Consider the following 26345-nt stretch of genomic DNA (forward strand, 5'->3'; position numbering starts at 1 on the left):
ATTGACTAGCTTTAATTGTGTACTTGGCTTTGTTGTGATACAATTTGTTGATTTTTTTTTAATTTTCTGTAAATAATGGATTTTATTACTTGAACACTGTTTTAACTTTAAGTGAAGATGTACCAGTAAAGACGTAACTAGTATTTGTTTTGTTAGGCCTATTTGCAATTTGACTTCAACTGTATGAGTCGCAACTTGCTTTTGACGCAAAAAAGACTGACTTTATTGTTAGCTTGCATAACTGGTAATTATCTTGTCATCTCCTGATTGTTTGTTTGTATATATAATGGTTTTGCCGTTGAGATAAAACAAAATAAATTCGGCATCACAGTAATATGTAACATAATACACAATACAATTAATTTTAATAATATATTAATATTACTATTTATATGTATCAACAATATGTTCTTATCATTCTCTCTACTGGCTTTGCTGTCTCAATTACAATGCTACCATAAGCCAAAACATTTCTCTGGTTTGAGATCAGTTTCAATTTGCGCATGCGCCTGACCATTATTGAAAAAAAGTTGTTGAAGTGGTGAAGACCGAGTAAGTTGTGTGGATTGTTATGATTAATGTTTGTGAAGTTTTTATGGTCAAATTGTTGATGAAACTAGTATTACGTAAGATTTAACTATTTTCCGTTCTGCCCAATTATTAGGAAATCCAACAAAGGTACGATATTTTACATTGTTTATGTGTAATTTCTAGAGTTATTATCTTGCTCCGTTTTTATCAAGGCCCGAGCATTCGCTTTGCTTCCATGTCACTTTGTTTGCCTAAATACGTCTAATGCAGGGGCTAAAAGTTTACTAGTTCAGTCTTATCTTAGTGTACATATTGAGCTCAAATTTTTGCTATTACTTACATCAAAGTTACTCTATAATTAGCAAGGTAAGTTGCAATTTATTAGACTTTAACCTACCTTGAAAACAAGAATGCTGACTATTTAGGTAGGCCTATACTATGTAGCAAACATAATTCTTGAGTAGCCCACTTAGGATATTTGCATGATTATAAACTTAAAATAATGTATGAAATATTGTGAAATTAATATTACAAATTTGAAAGTTCTAATTCTGATATGGCCTGTTGCAGGCTCCAGTCTGATTGTTCCAGTAAGGGCACTATAACCAGGCCAAATTAGCCTAGTTTTTAATAGATAAATCTTCTAGATAATTTTGTAAGTCAAGAACAGAAGAGTAGTAGTAGATTTTACTTTGGGGATCAGTATATAATCAAGGATTTGGGTTTAAATTAATTCCAACCAAACCTGTGTGAAAGCTTCACTAAATTAAATGTATTCTACATTCTACAGATGTCCAAAACAATAATAATTTATGGATAAATGCTACTAGAAATCAACTAAATAATTGCTTTTGTAATGATGGTGCAAGCTAATTTTTTAAAGAGCAATTTAAGTTAAATATGGATCATTCTATATCAAATCACCCAGGTCATGTCAATCCTATTTTATATTTACATGACAATTTGCACATTTGCTTATATTTATTCTCTAAGAGGACCTGTAAAGTTTTATTGTTGTAGGATTTATACATTTTATATAGAATTTTTAAAATATCAATATTTTGATAATTTGGTTTTACAGAATCGCTTGTGGAAAATGAGTACCATAATATATTCAAAAGTTATATTTCAGGTATATTAAGAAAGATTTTGATCTGAAACTGTTTCTCCCAGTTTAATGGAAGTATTCAGTTTACAAAAAAGCATTCATTTAAGTATCCATAGTTAAAAAATTATAAAAACCGTATAGCATGACAATATTATAATTTTCTAAACTTAACAAGGGTTTAGAAAAATGCTGGTAACTTTTTCCTCCAAACAGCTGGGATGCTGGTAAAGGTATCAAATAAAAGGTAAGAGTACGTGCTTTTTGTTGACATAAAAAATAAAGTGGCTCTTTAGTGTGTTCAGTCTTAAATAATAACATCATTAATACGGCTTAATTAAAGTTAAATATTAGGACTTACAATATTTGTTCAACTTAACTTACATGTACATGGTTTTAAATAAATGTTTTTTAAGTAACAACCTCTTTAAGATGTAATATTCCATCTAATATCTAGCTTCTACATACTTAATCCACCTAAAGAAATTTAATTCTGTCAATTGGACATAATTTTCAAAAAAATAATATGTTCTTCCAGAACTGTTTGACTTGGCTGTACTGACAATACATAAAATATTATCCAAAGGCACAAAGTAACAGTCTTCTCTTTGTGGCCAAAAGAACAACACTGCTGCTCCAGGGGGGTGATGGAAGAGAAGTTCAACATCTTCTTTGTCACAGATATTTTTGACAAGTGCAAAATACCACCTGTCATTATAAACCGCGTCTACAAAAGAGTTTTCTTGAGGACGAATGCTTGTATATTTTGGGACATCTTCGCTAAATGAAAAAAACCGATATACATTTTTGTAATTATGAAAAGTCCTCGTGCCAGGTATCGTGCATGTTGTACTAAATCTGTCCTCTAGTTTATTTCTTAGCAAGTCAGCATCAGTTTTATCCAAAAAGTGAAAAGTAATATTGTCTATATTTGCCTTTAAAAAATTGTAAACACCAGAAGCAGTGTTTATTTGTTCATCAGTTGAAGACTAGCTTTTCTTAATGTACGCTTCACAGTTCCTTCCAATTCATCACAAACAGATTTTCCGTGGCTAGTAGCAAAAAAGGAATGTTCAGCATCAACAGAAAAATCAGTATTGTGTTCACACAAGTTTTAAACGCTTTTCCCGGTCTTGTCTTATGCGCACATCCATCTGTGAAATAGTGCACTTTCTGTACTTGTGTGTATTGTTGGTTCAACCATGCCATTATATTTATCTGAACAGCATACAAAAATCCTACATCATGCTCAATGTCATCACTTATAAAGCAGTGGTTCAATATTTTTTATTCATTTTCCTCAATAATCATATATATATATATATATATATATATATATATATATATATATATATATACATATATACAAACTGGATGAATAGTACAGCTACTCCTTGACCAATGGTAACTCTGAATTTCATTTTGTATTACAAAAGTATAGTTTTCTGCAAATCCATAAGCAAGATTGCTTTATCGGATGTTAGATTTTCTGTTGTGGTTTTAAGGGATTTTGCTTGATGAGTGTGGAATTAGTGCCTATAATGTTTTAACCAACAGAGTAATGTGTTCTTCAACACTTACCGATTGTTTTACCAGATTCGGGCGGTCCGTGTTCATTCACTGGCTATACTCATTGTCATCATCATCTAAGTAGACCAACTTTTGCTTTAAAATTTCAGACAATTTTCATCCGTTGGACACCTATCACAGTGACGTAGCATACATAATATAGAGTTTTCTGAGTTACATACAAGGAATTTGATCAGGTCTTTATATGTTTCCTCAATTTTAATAGCATCTAAAAGAAGTTTTACATTCTGGTGGGTACTCCAAACACACACTGAATGATATCCGTGCAGAATCAGCAAGAGTACACCACTTTGGTCTAAGTGTACAAAATTTAGAAAAACATGTCTTATTCTGGTGGGTACTGCAAACACACACTGAATGATATCCGTGCAGAATCAGCAAGAGTACACCACTTTGGTCTAAGTGTACAAAATTTAGAAAAACATGTCTTATTCTGGTGGGTACTGCAAACACACACTGAATGATATCCGTGCAGAATCAGCAAGAGTACTGTACACCACTTTGGTCTAAGTGTACAAAATTTAGAAAAACATGTCTTAACGTTAGGATGTTCCCATTTAAAACAAGATTACAGTTTCCTTAGGTTGCAAAGGATAAATCTTTATTTTTGCATATACACTTTTTGGTACTTTGGGATTATACCGACCACACCAGTATGAAGAACACAAAAATATAAATTTATAGAAACAAACATGATAGAACGAAAAAAACAACTTTTTAATTACAAACTTACAAGCATTTCCAGGTATTGTTGTCGCCGTTATCTTATCTTTCTCGAGAATCCAGATTACGGCAGGCCGCGCGGCATCACATGATTATTTAAATTTTTGCACGGTACATAATTGCCTTTCCATTACAATTCAATTTATATTTCTGATCAGCCCCTCTAGAATTTGGTATTTTACTGATAGGTACTATCTCGAGGGATGTTTTTCTTTCGTTGACATCAGCGCAGGCTTCGGCAGCACCTGGCAGCCGGAGGCACTCGCATTTTGGGTGGCGGAGTGTGATCAAGAATAAAAACAAGACCGCTATCTACTAGACCGCTCGACTTTGACCTCTGTCTGATGATGGGGAGGGGTTTGCGATAAGACAATTCCTGTTTTATATTGACGAAATATTGTTCTACGCTAATCTAGTAATCAGTAGAAGCAAAATGTGAAATAACGATTCATGTCTGGGTGTGGTCGGTATAATCCCAAAGTACCCACTTTTCTTTTAATACTAACTTTGTTCTTTGCTCCTGTTAACATGTGACTAAATTCATCACTTTAATAACAATCAGTAATAAGCTTTACAATGTCATCAGAGATTCTTTGACCTTTTTTGGTTCTGGAATAAATAAAATGCCCTTTTCATCTTTCAGTTTTCTTGAAAACTGTGTTCTTCTTTCGACGAACTATATGTTCAGTGACATTAAATTCAGACATGATTTTTTCTTTAGACCAAGAGGACGGAGTTAGCGTTAACATTTGAATTTTCTTAGGTCTACTTACATCAGCCACTTTTTCTTTAATTAACATTTTCATGGAATTAAAATCTTGTCCCTTCTTAATCATTTCTGCATCCATATTAACATTATCCTCAGCATTGTCAAACTCTTAAACACCGTAATCTAATGCAAGGTATACTGTTTCTTTCAAAACACGATTTACTTTTTCCAATTTTCGTTTGCCATATGAGGCTTTAATGGAGAGCATCCATTAAATTTTAGTGTTTTATTAGCACTAATACTTTGCTTTTAAATTTGTACTGCAGTAAATTCCACATCTGGATCTTCTTTGTTACTTCTGCTTTTGTCATAATCCTCAGTTTTTTTCCCCAATAAGTTAAGACATGTTGGGCATAATTTTTGTCCTTTTTTATATTAATTCCTCTACCTACTAATGATTTCACCAACGTCAAACTTACTGGCCTCAAAAATTTGACAGACAATTTTTGTGCCTTTTGTAAGGGTCACTGAAAGTCCTTTGATGGCTTTCAAAAATCTTTAAATAATAGTAACTGTGATTAAGTTTTTAAGATTTCTTGGTGATGTGTACGTCAGTGGCATGGGTTCTCTTGCAATATTCCAAAAGTAGCCTACATGCATTCAATTTGTCTATTGTGACACAAAAACACAGTGCAATTTCAAGTTTCAATATACATTTTAAATTAAATACAAATATAGTTACTTATACCGTTAGGTGTATAGTTTTATAGTATGTTTTTGGACACTTAACCTTTCCAGCGTTATTGACGCGGATCCGCGGAGGGCCACTACAAGCCCAAAACGTTATTGTCGTGGATCCGCGTTTTTGCATTCTTTATTTTCTTATTGCTGTGTTAGTTGAATATTTTGCCGCTAGATGGTTCTAGTAGTCATGCGACATACAGACGGGTTGCCCTGCCTCGAATTCTATTACAATGGGAGTGGCAGTGGCTTCTAATTGCCCAAACACTGTCTAGCGGGCGTGGCCCCGCGCCTTTCACAAAGTCATTGACGGGAGCTCCCGTCAAGGCATCTAGCCAGTTAGTTAGTGAGAAGCATCCGGTACACGCACGTGTATTTCGGTTATCGCTATTTTTCTGTTGTGTCCTATTCTTTTTAAAGTAAATTATTAATATTATATACAGCAGTGTCCAGTGTTTATTTAGTGTTTTTTTTACCATTAATCGTGTCAATGGCGAATCCAGACGATTCGGAATTTGAAGATTTGGTAATTCTGAGCAATTACTTGGTCAACCCCAAACTTTTTCATATTTTACTACGGTCATAAGGATGTTCTCAGAAAGCAAGAAACATAATTCAAGCCCCGCAAGGCTGTCCTACAGGTTGCCGAGCGATAAGAAGGTTCGAAGTCCACGCAATAACAGTGGCTTGCGGGAGACGCGCGGAATGCCAGTTGTGACAGCCCGCCACCAAATAAATCACTCTTTGTCTACTTTTGTATTTTGCTAATTTTATTAGTTTGTAATATAGTATATGTTTATCTGCAAAAGTGTGTTTCATTCCCCTACTTACTGAATAAATGATAAAAAAATTAGTGACAACTACATATACTGCTATTATTCTACAATATTCTCAAAAGTTAAAAATTAGCCTAGGAAATCCAAAAATTGCTAAACAAATTTTATTTACCGTTAAATAACTCTATTTTGACATACAGAAACAAAAATAAATTTGACTTTACACATTGGAAATTAAAAAAAAATTGTAACTTAATCAAAGATCAGGTCCGTTTTTCATGGCGCTTAAAGGGTTAAGATTACCCACAACGCTTTAACTAAAAACTAAAATTTAAATAACTGCAAAAAAGTTGTACTCAACACTATTTAATTAAACAAAACACTTGACTGCTTAATTAAAAAAAATTAACAAGACCAGCTCCACAGAAAGACTGAGAGCAACTGAACACTGAATGCCAAATTATCTGTTTGGTGCATGTCCCTGCCAGCAGTTTTCATGTCTGTGCATGCAGAGCTAGTTGCTACAGGCATACAGCTATTGCTGTTCAGCTTCCTTTGGAGGTATTGTTTATAAAATAATAAATTTTTCATAAAATGTAAAAGAATGACAGAATTAAGTTTCTGTACTTAAGGTGATTAATTAGAAACATACCCATATTTACCTTTTATAAAAACTGTAGAAATTCAAAAATATGTGGCATTTTAAATTATGAACAATTAACGACATGTCAGTTTGTAGGTTCTGTGTTCCATTATATAGTAATATAAACACAGAACCATAAATAAATATATATATATATATATATATATATATATATGTGTGTGTGAGTGTATATATGTTGTGTGTTTGTGGCTGATACAAAAACTCAAAATGTTCTCCGCTGAAAGAGCTAAAATTTGACACAATGTACCTATTTTTTCTTTGTTTTTTAAACATAGCAGGAAACCTATTTTTGCTGTATACCAGCATATAATGTAAACTTAAATAATATTCAAATTTATAACAATCCAATTCATTATGAGCTAGTTTTATAATTTTGTTACAAATGGCATTGTTTATGATTAAGATTGAACAAACTAAAAGCCACTTTGTTTTTTATATCAATAAAAAACACATTCTATTAGGTTTTATTTGATACCTTTACCAGCTCCCCAGATATTTAGAGAAAAAAGTTATAAGCGTTTTTTGTAAAACCTTGTTTTAGTTTCGCAAATCATAATAAAGTCATGCAATATGATTTTTCTAAATTTTTTGTAGACTGTATACTTCCATTAAACCGGGAGATAATGTTTCAGATCAAAATCTTTATTAATACCTGAAAAATGATAACTTTTGTATATATTAATCATTTCCTGCAAGCAATTCTGTGGAAGCAAATTACCATAATATTGATATTTTTAAAGTTCTATTCAAAAAAAGTATAAATGATAGAAAAATGAAACTTGACAGGTCTTCTTAGGGCATAAGTATAAGCAAATGTGCAATGTTTTATCGAAATCAGAGATGGTGGGTGATTCTTCATTAAAATATTGGGTGATGTGATGTGGATTGACCCATATACCTTGAAAACTGAAATCATTTTGAAGCATGTTGTAAGGGTTGGTTGCAGTATAATAACTACAACAATAGAAGTTCCTTACTTTGTTCTAGGAGAGCTACCCACCCTTGAGCATAAGGAGGGATAAACATTTTACATTAGGCTCTACTCCAGTTTAAGGATTTAATCCTCTTTTCCCAGTCTGTTACTAGAGGTTTGCTGTAGGAGAAAGCTACTCTACAGCCTGGCTCAGGCCCTACCAAATGGATTCTGTACCTATTTTGGCAATGGTATCTGCTTTTTCGTTTTCATGAATGCCCTAATGGCCTGGCATCCAACCGAGTGTAACTCTGTTCTTCTTTGTGAGTTCCACTAGAAAATGTTTACATTCCCATGCTGCTTTTGAATCAAACAAGCAGGCGTCAAGTGCCATTAGTGCAGTCTGGTTATCAGAGATGATAAGTATTCTGCTCATTTTGGCCTCGTTTGTATGTCTTCTGGCACATGATTCTATTGCCATGACTTCCGCTTGGAAGACGGTGGCATTTTTTCCCAGAGGCACTGCTAAGTTTGCGCCTGGTCCATATCACCAAATCCTACTGTAGATCCAAGGCGTGGTCATCTGTGTCAAAATTCTGGACTCCTTTAGTAGGGTAGGCCTCATTTCTCCATTTTTCCCTATCTTCAATAGAGTCTAGGTATGGGTTTTCAAAGGAGATACCATACTTTCTGATACGTAGGTATTTAAGCCTCAGGAAATTCTGAGTTATTTTCAAGTGCCCTTCTGAGGAGGTAGGCTTGAATATCTTTTTTACTCAGAAGCTTCATTGCACGTAATGCGGCTGTCTTCTTCACCTCCAGCTCCAGAGGAGTGTATCTCAGAACCGCTTTAAGTACAAGAGTTTGGTAGGAGCTCATTGGCCCTGTGATGCTTACGCCAAGCTAACCTTTGAAGACTGTTGTCTCTTGGCAGCTGTTTTTTTTTATTTACTTTCGGCCACCACACTAAAGCAGCATATGTGACCATTGGTTTTTATAATGGCTTTGTAAATCCAATAAATCATGTTGGTTTCAGTCCAAAAAGTCTTTTACAAGCCATGAGGGCCTTTGTCGCTTTGGATAATATATTTTCGATATGTGGGCTCCATGTTAGCCTTTTATCCAGGACTACTAGATACTTGACTGCATTGGAATGTTTTATACTTATACCTTTCAGAACAAGTTGTACAAGCTGGAATTTTCTTTTCTTTTATGGAATACCATAACCATCCAGTTTTAGGAGTATGTTACAAAGCCTATACAGCATACTATAATCAATTGATTTTGATAAATATGTTAATAAAATTGAGCAAACCATTTCGTTCTTTATCCAAAAACATTTGAGAAGGCTGACTCCACTGCTTTAATCATATTACACCCCGGTCTAAACTCAAACTGCTCTTTACATATATAGCATTTGAGTATAAGATAATAAAACCTTTTCATTCTTGTTAGAAAACCCCAGGTATATCTTCACATTGAAAAATTCAATTCATTCATTTTAATACATCATATTCTGTAATGCTATGGTATATAAAATTATAGACTTAATAGGTACTGATTTACAAACTGGAAAGCATTGGTCTTTTCATTTAATGTGTAATTGTTTACAGATAGCAGACTAGTTACAAACTTACTTGATTAAAATGTCTACTGTAATTTTATATTTGAAACCATTTCCCCCCTTTTTTTTACTTTGATACTTTGGTCAGAGAAGTATGATTTTTATTTTAAAATGTCTTGTTTCACTTTATGTAAATGTTATAACTTAGTTAAAAAAACCTTTGCCTTCTTTTCTTCCGTATGATAAGTTATCCAAATTAAAGCTAAGAGAACTAAGATCAGATTACAAAATGTTTATTTTACGTACATTGTGTAGCATAGGTATCTACTTGTTTTTAACTTGCACTGAATGGACTGGAATAGAAAAATAATAGTGTTCATGTAATCAAAATCTTGTTTTTCTAGTAAGTTAATATGAACATTGAACACGCACAAGTATTTGGTATCTATCAGCTGATAATATTTGTAAGAACGTTACTAAAGAAGGTTTCAATTTTCCTAATTTTATTACTTTATTTTAATATCATTATCTTCAAATGTTTTTATTATTTTGGGGTTGCATTCCCTCAAGCTAATTTTCCTACATTTAGTGCATTAAACAAGCAGTAAAATATAGATACAAGTAGCTCCTAATTTATCAAAAGTATAAGTTTTGACAAAAAACATTTTAACTATTTAATGAGCTTCATTGATTTTATAAATGTAAAACTGTATTATGGCTAACAATGTAGGTATTAAGATTTATTGTGCAATGTCTAATTGAGTGAATTTTCCAGGTTGAAGAATGAAGCCAAAGAAGCCATATGCGTGAAAATGAAAAGTATATGACAGTGGCATCTTTTATTTTGATTTAGAAATTGAATTTTTCTTTATTATAATTTTAAAGTGACAAACCGATTTTTGAAATGGCAACCCTACTAGGGTGTTTTTTACTTTGTTCGAGATAATTTTTATTCAGGAAGTATGGTGAATGAAAACTCAATAGACGTTTTTAGTGACACAAAATGTCAAGTGAGATTGAGGAGGGTGATGTTATACTGATTGCACCTCATACAAAGAATCAAGACGGGTCTGAAACTTTCTTAATTCTAGATCCATGCCCTTCAACAGAGGAGTGTGTTAATGATCCTCCAGGAATAGAGCTGATAGATCTAACCGCGGAGGTGAAAAATACTGGAACTATTGCAGTACTGTCTACAAATAGTAATACAGGGGAATTGGAGATATCGTTTACAAAGAAAGACGACACACATTCAGAAACAATGGATTCTGCACCAGATACAGGAATTCAGTTAAATGGTGCATCAACAGAACAGAGTGCCATTGAATCCTCAGATGAGATCATTAATGATGATGATTTTTTGGATTGTAAACTAAAAGATGAGGAAGAAGATGTTGATGTTGAGGAGATAAGTGTGACTGATGTTCATAATAGGAGTGAACTGAGTTCAGTCACCTTAGATGATTTAGATGAAGATAATCAGCAAATAGACAATGAACAAGATGATGAGCAAGAAGAGGGGACTCTCTATATTGATGATGATAAATATACTGATATTCAAGAGGAACAGACAAAAGAACATTCAAAACAATCTACAGATAATTTAAATGATGCAGATAACTTAAATGATGCAGATAATTTTAATAATTCAGATCATTTAAATGCAGTTCAAATTTTGCCCAAAAAATCTAATCTTGAAGTTGAAAATTGTGATATCATATTTGAAAAGGAACATTCTTCAGAAGTATTCTTAGATAAGCAAGAACCACTTGAACAAGTCGAAATTGGACCGAATTCAGAGATACAAATTGAAGAAGTAAGTGAACAAAATATGATTGGTTATGAAAAGTGTTTTGATGAGAGTATAAATGATGTCAGGAAAAAACCTGTTCTCCAAGAAGCACTAGTTCATGGACAGATAATTAAAATACCTTCTGAAATAGAATGTGATGAAGAGAAATTAGATGACAGTGAGTATGTTGATAGCACTAACACTGCTTTAACCCTGTTGGAGCTAGCTGGTGGAACATCTTTCAGGAACCCCATTGAGTCTAATCAAATTGAACTACAGCTAAGTGATTTAGACCAAGATGGAGTTCCACTTTTAACTGATTCAGTTACTGTCACTGAATCACAGTCTGAGACACCCGTTTTAGCAACTCTTCAACCAGTACAATTAGATACACTGGTAGAAAAATTATCATGCCCTGAACAGACTACTACGTCAGATCTTGATCAACCAGAGAACACTTCATCTTGTCCCGGACAAACGCCTACATCAGACTTTGATCAACCAACAGACACCTCATCTTGTCTTGAACAAGCATCTACATCAGATTCCACCCAGATGAAACCTGAACTACCACCAGGTCATAAAATACCGAGTAATTTGAAATCAACCCACGATATGGTCCAATGTATATTGGTAAGTGGTGACACACCGAGGTTGGGAACTAAATGTGTAAAATCTCATTACAAGCATATAACAAGCTCCATAATTACAAAAGATGAAATAGCAAAAGAGATTATGGAGAGATCTTTGCAGAAGTGTCCTTATACTTCTCAGGGTGGAGGAGATGTAATTTTTGCCATGAAATTGGCACATAGATTGGCCACCCGTATTGTCTCTCCTGAAAAGACTCCTTGTGTAGAAGCGGAGAAAAGTTCTGGAGAAGAAACAACCAATCTTTCCAAAAAAGATGACACTTCTGTTTTGAAAGATCCTGTGGCCAAATCAAGTGATGGAGTATCAACGCCAATGCAAAAGGTTCAGTCAACACCAACACAAAAGAAAAATGCAATTTCTGACAAATATGAATTACTTAAAATTCTTGAAGATGATCCCGATGATGTACCTAATATTGTTGAAACCCCTGTAGTTGATAAAAAACAGAACATTGATGAAAGTATAGCATTAGATAAAAAACCTATCAAAATAAAGGATTTAAAGTCTTCTCGGTCATCACCTTTAATCAAACTTCATCCGGAATTGGAAAAAGAACTTGCCTTAAAACAATTGGAAGGTTTCAAAAATGAACATGATAAACGTAAAAAGAAAGTAGTTTTTGGTCCTAATTATGTTAAGAAGATGGCTAAAACTGAACAAGAAACACCAAGAAAACATCATGAACACAATAATAATCTTAATTCAAGAAACCAAAGTAACATGGGTAAGAGAAAGAGCAATGAAGATTCAGTAAAATCATTGAAAAAAGCTAAAATGGACAGAGTAAGCAGTGAGACAGTGACAGCGGATCCGAGTCAGATAACTGAAATTTTGACAGTAGAAGGTCAAGAGTTGACTGGGGATCAGCCAAAAGATGGAAAATCATTAAAACAATATTCTAACAAAAGATTGTCAAGAAACGCTGAAACCCCCCCTCGAGAAGTGCCTATGGAAGTATTGCTAAATGGTGTTGATGATTTGGAAGGTCCTGAAAACGAGATGGATACGTCAAAAAATAAAATTTTCAAGGCTACAAATCCCAGAAAACGACAAGAAGAACTAAAGCGTAAAAGACAAAAACATTTTGCCAACATGTTACAAAAAAATCAACCACTTAAGAAAAGAGGTAGGCCACCAAAGAAAAAACCTGATAAAAAACCCAAGGATGAGTTCTTTAATGAAGAGTTACTTTGGAGCAAAAGACCAAGACAGAATCTGTCTAAGAATGAAGTAGATAAACAACCTGACACACCTGATTTAAAAGAAAATGAATCGTCTAGTAAAATAGAGAAACCAGTAAAAACAAAAAAGATGAGAGAAATAGAACAGCTTCTAGGTGACGAAGGAGCCATAAACATGCTGTACTCTGTTGAGCAAAAGAGAACAACTGGAAGCGAACCTAAGAGAAGTATGTTACCATCATATCGAAGAAAAAAGAAGGATTTGCAACTGAAAACAAAGCTAGTGAAGTCGGCTGTCCTCAGGTTGACAGTTAGTCCACCTCAACCAACAGGGAGAGTGTCATTGCGAGGTCAAGCTGCGAAAGAGGATGAAAATGAGGAAAACAGTGAAGTTTCTTTACGGAAGATGTCTGTAGATTCTCGTGACTCTCATCAATCAATGTCCTCCCCCCCAAATGAACCTTTTCCGTTTCCAGCGAAAATCGTTCCAGCAGAAGCGTCCAGAATAATCAGACGACATTCCTCCAGCAGTAACTACTCCAGTCGTAGCAACAGTCCCCGAAGACTCAGTGTTGACAGTGAGAGGATTAGTTTGGCCTCCCCGGAACGTCAGGTGACAGAAGTGGGTCAGGGTGATGCAGTGTTGCCAAGTGCCAGCAAACATGGTAAATTAATGAAACCCCAACAAACCCCCGAAGTTGTTGGTGTGAAGAGGTCTGAGAGGGTGGAAAAGTCTCTTCTAGAAAAGGGTAAAGAACTGAGCTTAACCCAAGAAACCCTTCAGGAAACGAATAAGAAAGTTGAAAAGCAAATTTCAAACAGTGCAAAGTGTAAGTCTAAAGGTCAAATAAAATTGGATCTGAACAATGTGAGGCTGCCGACAGGTAGACCGAGAAGGGAATTGGTGTTACCGCCGCAGCCATGGCTGAAGAGGAAACGTGCAGATTTAAACTCTACTTTGGCGGCTGCTGTTGAAGGATTTACCAAAGAAACTGACTCCAATAACAAAAGTACCCCGAGTGGAACACCAAAGAAACTGGCATCAAAGACTTCGGCAACCAATTCAAAAACTAAACCTGCAAAGATGGCAACTGAAAAAATATCAGGTAAGTTTAAAAATGTTAACACTTGTAGAGCTGTCATTAAGTTTTCTACGGGTAGTTGGATTTGGCCTCTTGAACATATTGTGTATGTATTATTATCCTTAAAGTCTTAGCATGGCGTGTTTTCTTAGTCTTTTCAACAAAGTCATTTTTAAACATATTTTAATTCAAATAAAGAGTAACGTGAAGTTACAACATACTATATTCTTTTTTGCTAGAGTAGAAAAGTTACATTGTTATAGTAGTGATTATTTGTACAGTATTTTTTCTGTATGTACTAATACATGCAAGTCTGCTTTTATGTATCAGTAACATGTATTTAGTTCTAATCACAGAAGAAATAAAACACAGGTGTCTCGCTAGAATGTGTGTTAACAGCACGATCCAATGGCTAGGCTTATGACTAATATTGGTGCCAGTGCATTGGCCTAGTGAATCTATTGACCGTTCGTATTTAATAACCTCAGTGACATGTCAATCAGACCGTAGATTCTTGGTTATGGTTTTAATTCTTGAACTATGTATTGGTGAGAGATATATAGCTCGTTAAGAAGCTGATAGGAAATAATAAAGAGCATCTTACATCTTAATTAGGAATATGTGCCACAATCTATGACTTGGTCATAGAAAAATCGAAAGAGATGTTGATAAATTGATCATATATGACATTTATGTCAATGGAATAGGTACGTTCTGAACGGTTTCCCCCAAAGAGTACCCAAAAGTACTAAAATCTGACCTTGCCATTTCTGATGAATATTACATGTATTATTGTCTGAATTCGAAGCTCTTATTGGCATTCCAATCCTGAATGCATTTTTATCACTTTGACTTATGGGTGGTAAAATTTCTCAGTTTTTGTTGCTGACAAGTTTGATCAGATATTCAACGAGCAGGTTTTTTTATATCCGCTACAGGTGCATGTTAGTCAAACAGACGTATGAGAAATGCTGAGAATATGACAAAGAAATCATCAACAACATTAATTAATGAGGTGACTTGGAGACCATGGAATGACAGAAACATCAGCTAAAAAAGTCTCTTAATGAATTTGAATTACTTTGAAATATCAGAAGCGTTTTTGGCTGGGTTAACACTAAGACCAACCTTATAATACCCCCAAGGCTGTTGCTATCGCCTTTACAAGGAGACTTGAGTAGATATAATCACTGAGATATATGTAAAAAATTGAATACTATGTATTTATTGGCTGTGGTGACCATTATGTGCTTAGTAATCCTTAGTATGCAATTTTATGCACATGATGGCATTCTCAATTATACAAATGTCTTATTACTGTTCTTAGAAATGATACTAATTATTCACTTAACAAAAACTTAATTTTCTGTTATTAAATTGTAAAACAATTTCATAGTGGTATGTGAAAGTGGTAAAACACAGGCATTTATAAAACTGATAGACTAAAGCTCCTGAACTAAATGAGCAAATTAACAGTAAAATTGTCAAGAATGAATTAGTTTTAATATATTGTATTTTAGTTTGCAAGAAAGTTTAACGGAAAATGTCTCAATATGAAATTTTTAATATGTAATATAATAGTGTACATATTGGAAATGATACCAAAATGAAGATCTAATTCATATTTTTATTTGTCTCTGAAAAGTACGTAATGTAAGGTTTTTGCTGTAAATTTAATTGGTTTTAATATGTACTAATGGAGGCACAGTTAAAATTCACCTCCTGTATATTCATAACAAAATCTTTTTTTACTTAGTTGTAACATTCTAAATATGTATTTCAAATTATACAATTGTTTTTCTAAAAAAACTTTAAAAACTTAAATACATTAAATGTCTTCTTCTAGCAGCTCTGTAAATTATGTTTTGTACCAAGGCTATTCAACTCTTTTTAGTAAATCTAGAGTTCATATTAAAAATTTTCAAAAATCTTAAACTTAATCTTGAATGTGAAAATTTTATAATTCAGAGGTCCGTCACCAAATGAGATGCAAACAATTTTTCATCAAATGACGGAAATTAAAGTGTTTAGAACACCCTTTGACATTGACAGAACTTCAAATTCTCGTATTGTTGAAAATCACATGGCTTGTTTCAGTTTACAGAAAAACAACACCCACTGTTCCAACCAGGGAATGGGGTGAGAAACCGTCCGTGGTTTACAAAGAGTTTATGCTGAAGCGGCACAATCACCTGGTGGAGATCATCATGGCGCCCGTCTCCACAAAACTGAGAAACACCTTCAACACTAATGTGAGAATATTATATGTCAAATTTGATTTTGTGATTTACTTTTCAAATTACTAAATACTTTACAATGTCCTATGCTTTTGGCCTATTCTTAAATACATCATCAGTGATTCTCAAAGATTGTACACTAACCAAGCATAGAACCATGTGTACAAGTTTGGGTCTCCACTTAGTACATCTGAGGCAATTGAATTGCTTAAAAGACCAATAGTAGTGTTCACATGCATAATGCCAGTGGGGGGAGAGGGATAGGGGTGGATGGATGGATGGATGGATGGATGGATGGATGGATGGATGGATGGATGGATGGAGTGGTAGGGAGAGTGAGATTGTTGGCTGTCACCAACAAATTAATTTAAAGCTTTTAGATCAATTAAAATAAACACGTGACAATAAACAACAAACAATTTACTCATATTTCAGTTATGTGGGTCTGATGATGTGTTCCTTGAACACGAAAGGCCTCACAAAAATAAAATTTAATAATTATTGGAGTGTTTGTTTATAAATTCAGTATTAAATTCCAGTAAGAAGAAGCTGGTAGAATGTACAAAATTTACAGTTTTAGAGTTAGAAAAACGGTAATGTCATGTAAATATGGGTTTTGTGTGTGCTTTATTGTATTATTTAAAATTTGCTGTTGTATTTTTTTTAAGAAAATATATTTTGCACGAACTGTAGAGACTACTTTTAAGACAGAATCATGTAACTTTAAAATAACAAATTTAAGTTAGGCTAGGGGTTTTATATGTTTGTGATGTTTTGGAAAAAAAGTCTTACCAAAATTTAGAATTAAATCATTTACAGATACTTTTATAATACTATTTTTTATCTAAAAATATGTAAGTTAATATCATTTAGTAGAATATGATTTCCACATAGGGAGTTAAATGATATAGAACAGTTGAGAAATAGATTTTTGTTTGTGAAAAATTGACTAACTTTAGAGATTTTTTGTGTGAATAGTCCTTTTTTATATTTGAAAATTATAAAATATATATAAAAAAATACATTTTTTGGCAAATTGTTTTAGCAAACTCTTGCGCTTGGACAGTTGTAATTAGATCCTTGTTAGTAATCAGTATAATAGCAAGATTGTCATGTACACTGGCGAATGAAGTATCGCAATAAACATTTTATCTACAATTATATCAATGAACACATTTCTTAAGGAAGCAACTCCGAAATTTTCAATTGCATCGCAACTGGAGAACACTCCAGTTGTCTGTTATCGATACTTGTATCATCACCTCCACATTCTCCGACAGGTGCTCAGAGAGCTGATTGCGGTTCTGAAGGGACTTGCCCTGGACGAGAATTGTCGCGTAGTGCTCATCACATCCAACGGTGACACTTTCTGTCAAGGGGTGGACTTTCCCTCCCTCGTCCAGCCCATTGAGAAGCGGATGGAGGTGGCCATGGAGTTGGCAGTGGCTGTGAAGTAAGTTCCTCAGATGATTAGTGTAGATCATAGTCTGTTAGGCACATTCTTGCACTTTCTGTTTGTCAGCCATTTACTCACTATGCTGTGACACTGAAATTAATGTAACTTACTCAACTGTTTAAAAGTGTGACCTATTTTGCTCACTATATTTTAAATGAAGAATCCATTAAACTGTCATTATATCTCATAACGTGAGTGGGAGAAATGAAAGAAAGGGTTCTAAACCATTGAAAATAACTAATTATTCACAGCTCTTAGTAGGTTTTACTTATAAAAAAATCATTTTTTTGGGTTTTAAAAGCATTAATAATACTTGGTTTAAATTTGTTGTAACTGGAGTGTTTGGAACTGAGAGAGGTGACATCATAAACGCTTGGCACTGACAGTGATACCACCTTAAAAGTGCTTGGCACTCAAAGGGTTAATATGTTGGAATAAGCAATGTTATATATGTTATATGAATATATGTTAAGATGGAGGTTATACTGGTTTTTTTTGTAATCACTATACCAGAAATACACAACAACCAATATTTTAAAACTTTTTATTCTATGAGCTTTTGACATCAAGGCTATCTTAATTAGAGACTTCACAAAAAAAGACTGCCTTGCTATTGAAAGACCTTACAGAATAAAAGTTTCAAAATATTGGTTGTTGTGAGTCTTCAATATAGAGATTACTATATTAATTTATTTGTATACATTAGTTTTTAAATGTATACAATTCAAACCGTCAAATGGTTAATGAACTGTATCAGTTCCAAAATTAGGAGATGTCTCTTAAGTTAAAAAATTAATGAGTTTAATGCTAAAATGTTTTAAGGCAGAGTATTTGCCAAATAAGATTGGCGAATCTAAAATGTTACTAGTTATTATGGTTGTATTTTGTACAACTAGCGGTTAGCATTTTCTTTTAATAATGGAATGTGACTTCTTCCTTAGGGACTTCATAAAAGCACTGGCGATTTTCACCAAACCTGTCCTGGCCGGAGTGCAAGGTCCTGCAGTGGGATTGGGCGTCACAATGTTGCCGCTGTTTGACATGGTGCTGTCGAGCTCACGCGCGACGTTCCACACGCCGTACGCCTCACTGGGCCAGATACCTGAGGGTGCAGCCACACTCACGATGCCCACCCTACTCGGCTGTGCTGCGGTGAGTGTTGAAACTCATGTAATCCATTGGCGTCTCTCATATTTCCCTTTAGCTATACCAGAATGTTCTGTCTAGCACGGTTTTGATCGATACGTTGATGTTACAGACGAGTGAGCTGTTTTTCGCCAGCCGCAAGCTGACTGCCACAGAAGCCCTCGGTTACGGCTTGGTCACCAGGATACTGGAATCTGACGACTTCCACAAGGAGCTGCTGTCGGTCGTCGGTGACATAGCCTCGCAATCCTCGCAGGTCAGTGGGATCTGGGTCTACACACGTTACTATAGATGAGCCGCTTTGAAAGTGACCTGTTAGTGAACAGTGCAGGGGGGGAGTGAGAGAAAGATGTGGAGAGGGAAAAGAAGCGCGGACTCTCTTCCCCCTCCACATTCCTTACCAACCACTCGTCAGTCGCCACTTTACCACTCGTAGAGTGTGTGTTAAATAACAGCTGTTTTACAAATCTAGCAATAATAACAGCTGTTAACAATAAACATTTGTCTAAATGCTTCTTAATTTTACTAACATATTAAATAGATGCAATAGACTATAAAGACATTAAAGACATTTATTTATCCTTCGGCAAGTCACATAACAAGCAATAGACATTGTCAATACTAGAAACTATTAGTTGACTAATTTGTCACAAGAGTGTTTTAAAAACTTAATTCTACTAAGCAATAGTACTCACTAGCCTATACACAATCTAGACTAAGTGTTAAAATTAAATTTAAAATATTCTTCTAGGTTGTACAGTGGATTATTTACAAGCCATTCATGTAATCTCTCTGAAAATTTACGATGGTTTAAATTTTTCCAAGACACTGGTAACTTATTGAAAAGCCTTATTCCCATGTTTTTATGGTAATTCATTGATTTTGTAAGTCTTAATCTAGGCAGCTCAATTCTTTCTTGGTTTCGTGTATTATGAGAGTGTATGGCATTTCTTTGTGTATAAAGATGCAGATTTTTCTTTATTACCATTAATACATAAAAAATATACAAATTTACAACAGTTAAAATGTTTAATTGCCTAAAAAGAGGTTGATAGTGATCACGCGGATTAGAGCCAGTTATGATTCGTATAGCTTTTTTTTGTACAATAAGAACCTTTTGAATGCCTATTCCATTACCCCACACAATTAAACAATATCTTATAATACTTTCAAAAAATGAAAAATAGGCCATTCTTAAATATCTTGGAGACACTTTATTTTTAAGGTTTGCAAGTAAATAAATTACTCTAGACAATCTCTTACAAATATAGGCTATATGAGTTTTCCATGACAGATTAGAATCAATATTTACACCTAAAAGCTTCACTGTACTTAATGAATCTAAGATATCTTCTGTTTTCAAGGTTACCAACAGATGCTGTGTTTTTTCTTTATTTAGGAATAGTCCATTAGTTTCAAACCAATGAGTTGCCTCTAACAATGTGTTTTCTGAAATTATTTTTAGCTGATCCATATCATTATGATAAGATAACAATGTTGTATCATCTGCATATATACTTAACATAAATAATAATATTTGTTATTCCATAACAACGAGAAGTAGGGGATACAGATAAAGGGGATGCCTGAAGGAGTAAAATTGGGAGATAAGTTCAATATCCTGGCATTTTCAGATGATGTAGCCAATCTAGCTGAGAGAAAGAGGGACTTAAACAGACTAGTAGAAGCCTTTTTAGTTGAGGCTGCAAAAGTAGAATTACAAGTAAACGAAGACAAGACGCACTACATGAAAATAAGCAGAAGAATGGAACAGGAAGGAGAAAAGCTAGAAGTACTCAACCATGATTTCAAGGCTACAAAGGAATTTAAGTATTTAGGAGTGACGATAACACATGACAATAGAGAAGAAGTTGAAGTCCAATGTAGATTAGCAGCAGCAGATAGAACATACTGAAGCCTTGCAAAACTTCTCAAAAGCAAACTATTAATGAGGAAAGTTAAATTAAGAATTTACAAAACCATGATCTTGCCAGTTTTGATGTACGGGTCGGAAGTATGGGCACTCACAAAGAAATCCTAAAAAAAGTTAATAACCTTTGAAAACAAAATACTAAGAAGAATTTTTGGACCAGTTCAAGAAGGAGACATATGGCGGATCAGGAAGAACAGAGAATTAAGAGAAATATACCAAGATCCCGATGTGATTGCACTGATCAGGAGTAAAAGAATGAGCTGGATGGGCCATGTAGGGGAGAAGATAAAATGATAAAGAAGGTGTGGCGAGGGGAAACAGAGGGAGTGAGGCCATTGGGCAGACCTAGGATGCGATAGAGAGATCAGGTGAAGAAGGATTTAAGAATGATGGCGCTACACTGGAAGTGGCTCAAGATAGAGGAAGTTGGAGAGACATTGTTGGCGAGGTCAAAAATCATCTGGGTTTCGAGTGGCCACAGGAGTAAGTATAACAACGAGAACAACAAAATATAGCTTGATATTCCAAAATACCAATGCAGAGAAGCAAAGCACTCGGTTCCCACTTGTATATTGTAAAGGAAATAGATCGAGCAGTGAAAGAGGGGGTGGTGGTAGGCATGGTCGAGCTCCTGCTCCTCGCTCCCCCTATGCGCAAGAAGTCTTCTTGCAGGTCACCTTCAAAGCAGCTCATCTATAGTCTCTGTTTTGTTCATGTTATTAGTATAATGTGATTCAGTACCTGGATAGAACCAGGCATAATTGAATTTCATTTTAGCCCTTAAATCACATATTTATTTGAGCACATTTATTTTCTTGTTTGGTGTTATTGTGGTAAAAAAATATCTAAAAGTAAGTGTAACTATCTCAAAATTGTTAGGTGATAGATGTTTTAAGATTCCTACGGCTGTCATAGCCATCTTGCCACTGGATTGAATTAAATTCCATAAGTATACTCAATAGGTGAAAAATTAGCTACAGAATGAAAGAAAATGCTCACCTCCTTAAGGTCGGCTGTCGAATTAAGGTCATCTGCGACAATTGTTGAGTTGAAGGAAGACTCTTGGAGCATTGGACATATTTTCATTTAATACCACTTGTGAATAATAACATTATTGTAATATTAATTTAATTTTTTAAGGCCTTTCAGAATCGAGGATTCCATTGTAAGGCAACTTCACAAATAAATAAATATTTACATTTTTCCGAAAAATAATTACAAAAATAACAAATATGGTAAAGGATTTGGAAAAATTGTTAGCCAGTATAAAATATTTAAGTCTAATTTATGTTTTAATTTTCTAATGAATTGTGATGAGAGTAAAATTGAATTTTCAAAAGGTCCGTCTTCATTATTAATAAGTTTTTTAATTTTTTTTTAATATGAAATGTTACCCAAGCATTCAAATGTGTTGTGTTTGTAACTTCTTTTAATAGTTGTAAATTTTTATTAGAGATGATGTGTCCAGGTTCAATACAGTGTTTTGCAATAACAGATTTTTCAGTTGTTCCATATTTTATATGTGAAAAGTGTTCTTTGAATCTTGTCTTGATGTTCATTTTTATTTATGCCAACGTAAAATTTCTCACAGTCGTTGCATTTACTTTCAGTTTAAGCACAAAATTAATATTGAATGTGAAATTAAACCCACAAAGGATGTACCAACCGGTATGATATGTGATATAAATAAAATGAAAAAGATCTAACTCCACTCGTTTCCAAAATTTATTAAAAGTGATTAGTTAAATTAAATTAAATAAAGCGTAAACAAATAATGGCTAGTTGTAGAAGTTGTTGATTGTGGAAGTAATTAAACTATTAGTGAATAGTCATTTAATGCTGTTTGGTGTTTTTACTATGATAACTTTGGTAATATTTTGTCATAACTTGTAAGTTTTTTCACAAAAATGAATGGAAATAAACATTCTTCATGGGAAAAAAATACTAGTAGCAATATATATATATATATATATATATATATATATATATATATATATATATATATATATATATATATATACTTATAATTTTTATGTAAACAAGTAAAAAGAATGAAAAAATATAGTTAGAGCAATTTTAGGATAGAGACAAAAATAATTGAACAGTGGGAAACCAATTGATTTAGTTTACAATTTTCTTTTGAACAAAACTACAAATTTTTATTAAGTTAGATTCTAAAACTATGATTTAGTAAAATTTTTGATGAAACAATGTTTTCATTACACGCTAGAAAGATTGGATTTACATATGATAATTACAGATAAATTTTATACAAAGAAGTATTTTACTATATTTTAAAATGATTATTTACCCACAAATACGATAATTACAGGTAAATTTTATACAAAGAACACAAAGAAGTTTTTTACTATATTTTAAAATGATTATTTACCCACAATACAGTATAATGACATATAAGTACAATTTTAATGAAGTTAAAGATTTTTTTATGAATATATGGTATTAGCCTAAGCGGAAAACAATAACTCGACATTGCAAGTCACCAGCATTTTCGATAGAACCAAGTTGTGAAAGACGCAGTTTGGTAGTACGTGAACGTTTGCCTTAACAGGAAGGAGTTCAGCTTGTCGACTGATTGTCCAAAATGCCCCAATGCTGAAGGCATTTAAAGCACACCCGAAACGACAATAATTGCAAATGCATTGTACAGTACAGACGAGTTAATGGCACACAGTGGGAAAGTGACTGGGTCCCAGAGAGGAAGAACTCGAATAGCTGTGATGAATGGAAACTTTACTTAACAAATTTGATGACTTTGCCATGCAATGTGCGAATTGCTAACATAATAAAACATTTATTATTATTACAAGTTGTTGCTTTATAAACAAGCTGATGTAATACGGAGTCTGCATTCTAATGGAGAATAATGTTACTAACAATACAATAGACATAAAATTATTTAATATGTGATTACAATGTCAAATTAGCGATTGTGTAAAGCGCTGAAATGAAAGAGTTGATTCTGTAAAACTATGGGATCCAGAATCTTCTGAAGTTTTACCGTTGCGTAAAATTATGGGATGTGCATTTAAAGTGTTAAATACACAGTTTTTATAAACTGTATTCTCTCGTTACCGATTGTAACGGGCTGACGAATCAGCCCATGATCTCTTCTGCAAAAACCATTCAGGATGATGGGTTGGCTCTTAGTCCTGTAAGGGTTAAAGATGATGATACAGTTACTTTCATAAAACATCCGTTTATCGAGTTTAAAACAACATTGCAGATAATGTCTGAAAACTTGCTGTAATTTCAAGTCTACTGTGGTATTCACTTTGCCAGTTCGTTCCCTCTGAAATGTCATCTACTCAGACTCGGTGTGCATTCTAGTAGCCAAACATGAAACTGTAATACCTGCTTCGTTTACTTTCCCTATATAACTGTGCTGCTCTCTGTTACATTTTGCTGTAATTAGGTCTTATGCATGTATTCGTAGTTTGTGATTAAGCCACTCCTATTTGGTGAACAAAGAAACAAAATTTTAGAATGTTATGTTCTATTCAATAGATCGATCTTTTTAATTTTAAAAATATTTACCCTACACTATATTACACCTCCTATTTGTATAAAAAAGGATAATTATTTGTATGCTGTAAGTCTAGCTTTTAAGTTACAAATGGTTTAAATGAAAAATTTCCTATTGCCTGAATAAACTAGTGGAGGTCTTCTTAATCTGAACCACTAAAAAACCCAATGGATATAAAGTTAGTACATATTTTAAAATTATGAGAATGTACTGTTAATAAATGTAGTTATAAGTTTTGCTCTATTCAAATTATTCTTTATTTTTAACTCAATTAAGAAATATTTCATCAGGCTTGTATTGTATTGCATGTCCACACCCAGTATAGTGGAGAAAGCTGTATTGTTGTCCACACAACAATAATTCATATTAGTTGTACTGTTTAACAAGGACAAACTCCCAATATTGGCAGAATTGTCAATAACCACAATGTGAATATTGACATTGTGTCTTGTCCCAGTTCTCTAAACTGTCTTTATATAATATGGTCAGGGTTGTATTAAAATTATTTATATCAATTAAATCTTATTAAAATCCGAATCCGAATTTCATGCAAAGTCATACTATAATATATTATATGGTCTCTCATCATTTGTTATTTTATGAATAATAATTCAATTTTCTGAAGAAATTCAATTTTTTATGACTTTGAATAAGAAAATGGAAAGAAAAATACAGTATTTTTGTTATGTTTTAAATCATGTAAATCAATGTAATGGGATAGAAATAATAAAACATTAAATAGAAAGACTTTTATTTAAAAACATTAATTTTCTGAGTAAAAATAAAAAAATAAAATATGGTTTCTGAGTAAAAATCTAAAATATAAAAAGTTAGATTAAAGATAGTGTTAGCCATGTTATTGTTGTCAACTATCTACATATCCGTTTTAAATATCAAGAGAGGGTCCTATAACAAATAAATTTCTAATTGAGGTAAGAAATAATTGTCCTATATTTCTATACAGGGTGTCCCGTAATTCTGGACAAAGGTATACCATGTATTTGCTCAGGTCAAGGCAAACATATTTCATCATATCAACATGGGTCTCTGATACTTAGTTTCCCGTCTGTCTATCTGTGTGTTTTTATTAAAAAATAAGTATGTTGAAAATAAATAAATTAAATTATACTAAATTTGGCTCAAATGTTTATGATAACAAGGCCAGTTACCGAAAAAAGCATCATGAAGTAATCTTTAGTAGTTTTAAAATGGCGGCCATAAAAACTTTTAAACTTTGAATATCTTCAAAACCAGCAGTATTTCTCAAGAATTATATGAATAAGTTTTTAGATGATATTATCACAAATATAATGTCACAAAAATTATTAAAATCGAATAATAAATAATTGATTTAGAGCAGATTTACTGTGACAAGACATGGCCCATATTGAGAGCTGCTGTTTATTCAGTTTTTGTATTGTTGGCTACTCGCTGAGAACCTTAATGTCTTTTACAACAGAAGAAAAATTCCCAATAATAAAACATCACAACCCTGAATACAATAATATCTATCTATCACTATGAGACTTGGTGTTTATATGTGTATTCTATAAGGGAATTGACAAATCTCTGCAAGAAGACAAAAAATCAACATGCCGCTTGGTTTTGACTGCTACTTAAAGGGTAGCAACCCTAACCCAAAGGGCCTTTAGGGCTTTTTTCATTAATGAAATTAAATATGATTTTTCCAGGAAATTTCTTGTTCATGTTACATATTTTGCACTATCAGAAGTATTTGAAAAAAGTCCCAGATATTGGCATTATAACTTAAGTTTTGGTTTTAAGCCTTTATGATCGGGAGGCCACTGATATGGCCAAATCTTATCTTTCGCACAATTCGGATTTAGTCTCAGGTGGTTCTCATCTCAGCTCACCGAGCCATGCATAGTGACCGGCTGTGTTCTGTGACACCTCTTGGCATTTTAGTAACAATGCACGTCACTCTTGTTGGATTTAAATGGAGTTATTTGACCTTCAGCTCTTTAAATAAGTCATATTTAT

General features: G+C 33.5%; 1 protein-coding gene across 2 annotated transcripts in view; it reads left to right on the plus strand.

The window, feature by feature from the left end:
- The first annotated feature begins 534 nt into the window (after window positions 1-534).
- Window positions 535-26345, plus strand: part of LOC124353537 — a 39230-nt gene continuing 13419 nt past the window's right edge. The window contains exons 1-7 of one of the 2 annotated variants that reach the window (XM_046803422.1): window positions 535-678; window positions 1102-1186; window positions 10092-14049; window positions 16123-16277; window positions 17543-17715; window positions 18660-18870; window positions 18977-19120. In XM_046803422.1, the coding sequence (XP_046659378.1) occupies window positions 10320-14049; window positions 16123-16277; window positions 17543-17715; window positions 18660-18870; window positions 18977-19120 (4413 nt within the window). In that variant the 5' untranslated portion in view covers window positions 535-678; window positions 1102-1186; window positions 10092-10319. The remainder of the gene's footprint in view (window positions 679-1101; window positions 1187-10091; window positions 14050-16122; window positions 16278-17542; window positions 17716-18659; window positions 18871-18976; window positions 19121-26345) is intronic. The other variant, XM_046803421.1, reaches the window with a different exon arrangement.

The sequence above is a fragment of the Homalodisca vitripennis genome, chromosome 2 (genome assembly GCF_021130785.1).
Source record: "Homalodisca vitripennis isolate AUS2020 chromosome 2, UT_GWSS_2.1, whole genome shotgun sequence".
Classification (NCBI taxonomy): domain Eukaryota; kingdom Metazoa; phylum Arthropoda; class Insecta; order Hemiptera; family Cicadellidae; genus Homalodisca; species Homalodisca vitripennis.